The sequence below is a fragment of the Juglans regia genome, chromosome 2 (genome assembly GCF_001411555.2).
Source record: "Juglans regia cultivar Chandler chromosome 2, Walnut 2.0, whole genome shotgun sequence".
Taxonomy (NCBI): domain Eukaryota; kingdom Viridiplantae; phylum Streptophyta; class Magnoliopsida; order Fagales; family Juglandaceae; genus Juglans; species Juglans regia.
The window spans coordinates 22,345,745-22,354,076 of record NC_049902.1 but is presented as its reverse complement, the minus strand read 5'-3'; the positions used below and the strand labels follow the sequence as shown (position 1 = coordinate 22,354,076).

The 8,332-nt window shown below is 38.6% G+C and overlaps 1 protein-coding gene across 1 annotated transcript; it reads left to right on the top strand.

The window, feature by feature from the left end:
• Positions 1-5,847: 5,847 nt before the first annotated feature.
• LOC118347732 (putative nuclease HARBI1) lies at positions 5,848-6,754 on the top strand. The gene is made up of 2 exons (XM_035687891.1): positions 5,848-6,135; positions 6,261-6,754. Exons 1-2 carry the CDS (start codon positions 5,865-5,867, stop codon positions 6,728-6,730), a joined length of 741 nt encoding a protein of 246 aa, XP_035543784.1. The 5' UTR covers positions 5,848-5,864; the 3' UTR covers positions 6,731-6,754.
• The last annotated feature ends 1,578 nt before the right edge of the window (positions 6,755-8,332 follow it).

The following is an 8,332-nucleotide window of genomic DNA, read 5'->3' as shown; positions in this document are numbered from 1 at the left end:
TAGGAAAGCGATACTTAGGCCTTGTTTGGATTCGAAGGTTACTTCATCCAATTTCAAACTGAGTTCGTACGGGAAAAGTGGTCTGTCAAACCACACCTCACAAGAGATTCTCTCATATAAGACAAATATGGGGTTTTGACCGTTGCTTTTTGCTTTTTACTGTTTCCATTACACGGGTGTTAATTTGCAAGGCCCTCTCACCCACCCCTTCACCCATGCCCTTCACGAACCCATCAACTCCACGCAGAGCTCGAAGGCCCTCACCCACCTCTTCACGCACCATTCATCTCCAGGCGAAGCTCCTCACTCTGGGCAGACCCATCTCCTGCCATCATCGACGCCATACCTCACCATTTCAGACCACTTCACGGCATGGGCGAGGGGGCATCTCATCTGCGATCTCCCAAACGCACCAGTTCGAAGGCAACCCGAGGTGGAAGCATCTTAAGACCGACGGTCTGAGGCAACCCAGGGAGCTCAGTCGCGTGAGAGATACCATCCCCACCAATCGATTTGGGTTTCATCTATTACAAGGTAACCGTACACAATCACGTCCCCCTTCCATGACAGAGATTCCCCTGCCCCCTGACCCAAAGGCTGTGTTAAATCAGTTCTAGGGTTTTGATTTTAGATTCGCCTTGTACAGTGTAGATTTAGGGAATATTGTCAGAGCCCCTTACATGAGAAATTCATAAATCCCCTTCACAAATGAAACCCACAACGCACAAAATCTGCAAACACCCGACCTCAAGAAGTCGATTCCACCATAACCACCTACGGGGTATTTCTTTCACCATCACGGCTCCAAGAACACGATCCTTCCAAGTATGTGAATCTCATCTCAAATCATTTTAAGCTGTTAGAAATGCATGGGCATGTTAAATCAGTCGGCATTACTCTAGTGTGGAGATGAATTTCTCCTTAAATTTATTATTGTTGTGGTTATTGACCGAGATAAATGTATATCCATATTATCATTGATGTGCTCATGACCACGACAGTTAAATTAAAATGTTATTATAATTTTCAGTGCTGTATGGTAAGGTGTTTAGAAAATTTTTATGTTGTTTACCCATTTCATTTCTTTAGATGTTATTTTGTTAATTTGCATGATTGGTCGATGCATACGTGAATGTGGATATCAATGCATAATCATGGCTGCATATGTTTATGGTTGCCATGGTTGTGGTTTTATTTTTGGGTTTGCATGGGCTGAATGTGGTAGTTTGGTTGGGGCCCCATTCATACGACTTATCATTATCTTTAAGTAGGGCTTCCTCAACTTATGCTTTTGTGAATTGTTTACAAATTTGCCGTGCATTGTGTGGGGAGATTCATGCATAATGTGGGGAGCTTTTTCCATTTGCATGTTTTTTAGTTGAATGGAGTTTGCAAAGGGGCCTCATTTCATAGGTTAGTTGTAAAAGTGATTATTGTTTTGTTTTTTGGGGTTTTGGTTTTGGTATGCATGTGGTTGAATGTGGGAATGGGGTGTTTTAATTTTTCTTTCTTCTTCCTGCTACTGCCGTGCATAATATGGTTCATTGAGTGCATTTGCATACTTGAATGGCATAGTTTGCTTGGGTCCTCATTTCAGCTTGTTAGTTGTTGTCTTGATTCTTGTTCTGGTTTTGGGGTTTTGGTTTTGCTATGCATGTGGTTGAATGTGGGAATGGGGTGTTAATTTTTCAAGTTTAAAATCTAATCTCTGCCGTGCATAATGTGGGGAGTTTTTTGCTGCCCCATGTATTTTAGTTGAATGGAGTAGTTTCCTTGGGGCCTCATTTCATAGGTTTGTTGTGAAAGTGACTATAATTGATTTGTTGGGAGTTTTGGTTTTGGTATGCATGTGGTTGAATGTGGGAATGGGGTGTTAGTTTTTTGTTTTGTAACTAACTACAGCCGTGCACCATATTGAGGACATTTTTGCAATTGCTTGTATTTTATAGTTGAAACATTAGTTTGTTTGGGGCCTCATTTCATAGGTTAGTTGTAGAAGTGAATATTGATCTGTTTTTGGGGTTTTGGTTTTGGTATGCATGTGGTTGACAGTGGGAATGGGGTTTTATTTTTTCTTTGTCAAATATGCTACTCGATGCATGGGGTTTGGACAGATTTTTGCATTTGCATGGATTTTAGTTCTAGATTATTGTTGGCTGTAATGTGGGGAGATTTTTGCATTTGCATGTATTTTATGGTTGAAACATTAGTTTGCTTGGGGCCTCATTTCATAGGTTAGTTGTAAAAGTGATTATTGTTTTGTTTTTTGGATTTTTGGTTTTGGTATGCATGTGGTTTTTGGTTTTGGTATGCATGTGGTTTAATTTTTCTTTCTTCTTCCTGCTACTGCCGTGCATAATATGGTTCATTTAGTGCATTTGCATACTTGAATGGCATAGTTTGCTTGGGTCCTCATTTCAGCTTGTTAGTTGTTGTCTTGATTCTTGTTCTGGTTTTGGGGTTTTGGTTTTGCTATGCATGTGGTTGAATGTGGGAATGGGGTTTTAATTTTTCTTTCTCAAATCTGCGCATGACGTGTATTCATGTGGTTTTGATTTTTGCATTTGGATGTATTTTACTTTCATGGAGTAGTTTGAGGTAATGTGGGGAGATTTTTGCATTTGCATGTATTTTATAGTTGAAACATTAGTTTGCTTGGGGCCTCATTTTATTTTATGATATGTAATAAATTCTGTGTTTCCTCTCTTCTAGTATTGTTGTTGGAAGGAAAAACCAGGAAATATACAAAATAATCAGTTTCTAACATATATATATTTTAATTTTAACACACTATAGCACTTTATAGTTGAATGATCCCCTTATGGCTTATGGATAACAAAAAGGTTTGAAAAGCTCTATTATCCATTCCGTAAATTATTGCCACATACACATTAGTCATTGTGTGAAAGGTGGTGGGTACTAATTCTAATAATTTCACTCTCTGATCTTTAATTTCATTCCTAAGCTTTAATTTGTTGCCGGATTACTAATTAAATAGGAAGAAAATTATATATCAAGAGTTGACTTCGTAAGGAGAGTTCATCATGTGGATTGCTTCAATAGATTCCAAGTCTTCCTTTTACTTAAAAGAATAATTTTAAAAAAGTACTTTTCAAGTTGATGAATTATCCTTGATAAGTACTTAATGAATTATCCTTGATAATTAAAAGAATATATATATATCTTTATTTATATACAACAACTTGGCCCGCAAAGATAATTTTAAAAAAGTACTTTTCAAGTTGATGGGCTTAAACATAGTATGACGTTAAACCATGTCAATGCCTAAGAAAATATTTTGTGTATCCTTTTGGCTAAATTCAGCTAGCCTTTTATCGTTTTATACGAATAGTTCCTGCTTGCATATAATTAGACTCCATTCCAATTAACAACATTGCATATAATCAGTGAAAAAACTTTCAAATATACTCATTGTTCTGTATCGACTGTGACATACAAAAAACTGTGTGTCTATCATTATTATACAACTTAAATCCATGGGCGGCAGTCACATGTCAGAATAGGAAAAAGGTTACTACTGTGGTTGGGGGTTTGGGTTTTGGTATGCATGTGGTTGAATGTGGTAGTGTAGTGTTTTGAGTTTCAGTTTTTCTCCTACAACTGTTGTGTATTTATATATAACAAAGTTTCATGGAGATTAATAAACTTACGTCATCCATGTTCCCATAGCGATACTCCTTACGCTCATCTGCTACACATCGGCCGTATCAACAGGTATGGGTCATTTGTAATTCCGGCTCGTTACTCATATTAACGCATATAACGTAGCGTAGTTGACATGCAAAACCTTTTTTCTTTTTTCCTTATATTACCATTTTAGCTATTTCAAATGGAGGACCCCGAAGATACGAGCCGGGATAATGTGCTTTGGGGCGATGCCATGGAGGAGATATTCATCGACATGCTCTACCAGGACGCGCTTCAAGGTAGATTAAAGGGCGGAAAGATAACGTTTAGAGAGCATGGAGTTTATGCACAGCGACTCACTGCTGTTGGGAAGAAAGTGTTTGACGGGAACCAGGTCCGTGGAAAATTGACGAGGTTGAAGGGGATGCAGCGCTTGTTTACCGATTTGTTGAGCCAAACTGATATGGGCTGGGATCCCGACACAAAGACAGTTGTCGCGAGTGACGAGTGCTGGGAGAATGCCATTAGGGTAAAATTTTAATTAAAGTTAACCATCTTTATTGCACCCTTCAAATTTGTTGTTTGAGCACTCGAGGTTTGATTATTAACTGCGTATGTTTCTTCTATAATTGTTAGGTTAAATCGAAATGGGGGAGGTTTCGTACTTTTGGCTGCCCAAAGTACGAGGAGCTGTGCACCATATTTGGCGCGTCTGTTGCATACGGGACTATGCAACACGCATCAACACAGCTACCCGCAGATAGAGACGAGCGGCGCCTGGATGAGGAGATGCGAGCTCGACGCCCTCCCGCACTAGGCCATCGACAGGGATTGCCCATTGGCAATGATGACTTTATTGACTTGATGGGGATCGGGTCACCTGCAGTGGATGCCGTGACTGGGTCATCACGTAGGCCGAAGCCAAGAAAGAAGAGCGATTTTGAGGTGCAGCTTTCTGAGGCCGTCGAGGAGGTTAAACTGACGCAGAGAGCGAGGCGTAAACGATATGAGGATGCAGAAGCTGTGGCATCATCGAAGCGCAGCAAAGAGTCAGAGCCTAGTGAGGGGACCAATGCGGGGTATGATCCGATTAGTCATTGTGCGACGTTGCTAAGCGAGCTTTCCCCTCCGTTGGATCCATCCCAACTTGTTCGCGCAATTAAGGAATTACTGAACCCAGAGATGCGACAGTTTTTCTTGTCCTTGGATGCTGCAAGGAGGGACTCTTGGGCCCGTCATTGTTAAAGTAGGCGGGGTTTTAATTCTTAGGCTATATTTTCTATGGCATTGTCACCCTTTATGTAGAAGTGAGACTATTTGTATTTCGTTGATGAGTTTATAAACAGCCTCATTTTCCAATGCGGGGTTGTTTGTTTGATTTGTTGTAATTTGATTGAAATGAGGACGGATTATGGAGGACCTGTTTTAGGCTCTGTTCGGGTTCTGTATGATTATATTGGACATGTTTAATATATTATATGATTATCGTAGTACCGCCTTATTATTTTGTTAACTTGTGACAGATTATTTACAATTGTTGTAAAGATAAAATAGTACGAATTAACCCACTGTGCACAATGGGAATTGGTCAGCAGGAAGGTACTCGATGAACGTGAATCGAGATTCAGATGATACGTTCCCTAATGTGTGTTTGACTGATAGTAGTGAAGATGACCTTGCAACTGAGGATCTTGAGACACTCGCATTTCTTGTGAGGGCTGGTAGAGAAGCACAACAACAGCTTAGACAGCCACAACACAATATCGGATTACGGGGACATCAATATATTTTGGAAGTTTTGAATGGGAATCCAATAAATTGTCGCGAGTTATTTCGACTTGAGGTTGATGCCTTCCGCGCATTATGCAGCTTGTTACGTTCAAATAGTTTTTTGAAGGATACTAGAAAAGGGTTGACCGTCGAGGAACAAATAGGCATGTTCACATCTGTAGTGGCAGCTGGAGACGAACAACGGATTGTGGGGCAGCGCTTTCAACATTCAACAGAAACTGTTAATGCCCATGTGAGGAACGTTATGAAGGCCCTGTGTAGGCTGGGGACACATCTTATTTACCCAAGTCACACATCCGGGGTGCACCCAACAATCGCAGCCAATCCGAGAAATTATCCTTGGTTTGAGGTAAGTTGTTTATAGTAGATAATAAAATATAATTCTGTACATATTGGATAATTGTTTTGTAAATTACTTAAACCGTATGTATTCGTATGTATCATGTCCGCTTACTCGTTCGCAGGGATGCATTGGTGCAATTGATGGGACCATGATCGACGCTGTTGTACCTACAGAGGTGCGTGAGGCATATCGCAACCGGCATGGCAAAGTTGCCCAAAACGTATTGTGTGTATGTGACTTGGACATGAAATTCACATTCCTGTACACTGGTTGGGAGGGGAGCTCGCATGATGCACGTGTATTCATCGATGCATTGTCTCAGGGCCGCAACGCATTTCCAATGCCTCTCGATGGTAACTCAGTTCGACAGCCACAATTATTTTTGTCTGATTATATTGGGTCTTTATATCTGTTGTTTTTAAAAAGCCTCATTTCGTTGCTTGGGGCCTGATTATCTCATAATGTTAATGGTTGACAGGTCATTATTATCTAGTCGATTCGGCGTATCCATGTACTCGAGGATTTATGCCCCCTTACCCTAGAGAGAGATATCATAGAAGTGACCGTCAGGGTCAGCGGGGATTTAGGGGGTATAAAGATTATTTTAATCATCGTCATTCATGTATTCGTAACGTAATAGAACGTACATTTGGGGTCTTGAAATCACGATTTAGAATTCTAAGACTCATGCCTGGTTATAAAGTTGGGAGGCAAGGGGATCTGATCATTGCATGTTGTACGTTACACAATTTTATTAGAATGACGAGCCCGAATGACTGGTTGTTCGAGGAGTGGAGAGATATGGAGCTCAGTCCAAGCGGTCGTGCATATAGCGACGCCGCTGTTTCAGGAAATCATCCTGACATGACCGTCGAATCAGCCCGAGCTATGGCTGCAATTAGGGATGACATTGCCAAACGTATGTGGGAAGCTAGGAGTGGTCATTGACTTATATTGATAAATATTGACATTATTGAGACTATATAAGGGTGTAGTTAGAGATTCAAATGTATTGCAAATGTTATTTTGGTATGGCAATATATAAGCAATAATTTATATACATAGGGAAGTTTGTAGCAAATTTATTTAGAAATATGGTTGCTAATATTATAAGCTATATACGTAAATTTAGTTTCATAAATAATTGGTCGATATGTAAATTTTATCGTACACAAATTTACAAGGATTGATTTTATAATTTAATGATGTTATTTTCCTAATTGATTATCATTGACTATAGTTGAAAATTAGAGGTTGGAAAAATTTCCCATATTACTACGGTGAATATGGGAAATGAATTTAAGCACAGCTATTTGAACAAATTATTTTATAATATATTAATATTATTTAACGTGTTTTTTGCGGCTAATTACAATTGGGATTTTTGAGTAAATGATTAAATTTATTATGGAAATTTTGTTGTATTTTCATTAGAAAAGACTATTGTAATCCAAACATTTTTATTATTCATTTCATTAAAAAAAAAAAAGTATATGGGTAATTAATAATTTATTTAATACTTCTTTATCAATAATTTATAAAAAACATTTAATATAAAGTTAAAACCATATCAATTCATAAATAAATTACAACAACTTATAAATTATCTCAACTCATCTCACTACTATTCATAAATCATCTCAACTCATCTCAACTTATCTCAACTCATCTCAACTCATCTCACTACTGTTTAAAACTCATCTCAACTCATCTCAACTCATCTCAACCCATCTTCGAATCCAAACGAGGCCTAATTCTTTTTTCCTCCCTAGAGGTATTTAGAATCAGAATAAATTATTTTTTTGACAAAAAAAAGTGAGCTTCATTTCTGATCCTTATATTCAATGGATTCTGATCTTTATATTTAATGGATTCCGACTTCCGAACCGACAGCAGAGAGCACGACAAATACATAGTGGGAGACGACAAAATCTAGCTTTGGTGGGCGACGAGCACCTAATGGGCGACGACAACCGTGGTGGGCGACGGCAAGATCTTGAAGATGGTGACGACAACTATGGGGTCTCCTTTTGGTGGCGACGACGGCAAAATCTCAGTGCACGGTCAATGGCGGCAACGAGTTGTTGTGCAGTGGTGAAGGGTTTTAGTGGGGAAAGGATTTCGATAAAGAGAAAAACTAGAGGCAGAGCAATTAGGTTTTAATCACCTGTATTGTTGTGTATTATTCTCATTCACCACTTTCTTACGTATCTTACGTTTATTGGAGGACTTTCTCTACAAATAGCAGGACTGTCTAGAAACATTTCACTTATTTTATTTAAGTAATTAGTGAGGATGTCCCATGTAAGCCATGTGCGCAGTCCCCCATTCCCAATAAGAGAAACACATGAATACAAGATAAATCAACATAAAGTTGGTGAATGGTAGATGCACTTGCATTCCAGGACATAAATATGTAATCTGTAGCTGTTAACATATATATAAACATATTGAAATACTTTGTGAATAATAATGAAATAGTTTAAATTAATATATTTTATTAAATTTTAAAAAAATAGATAAAAATATATTGTTTTTATGCTTTGTTTG

Excerpts from the sequence above, each read along its gene's own strand:
- LOC118347732 (XM_035687891.1), top strand. The coding sequence starts at position 5,865 with ATGTATTCGTATGTATCATGTCCGCTTACTCGTTCGCAGGGATGCATT. Across the intron at positions 6,136-6,260 it reads ATTTCCAATGCCTCTCGATG|GTCATTATTATCTAGTCGAT; the intron begins GTAACTCAGTTC and ends AATGGTTGACAG.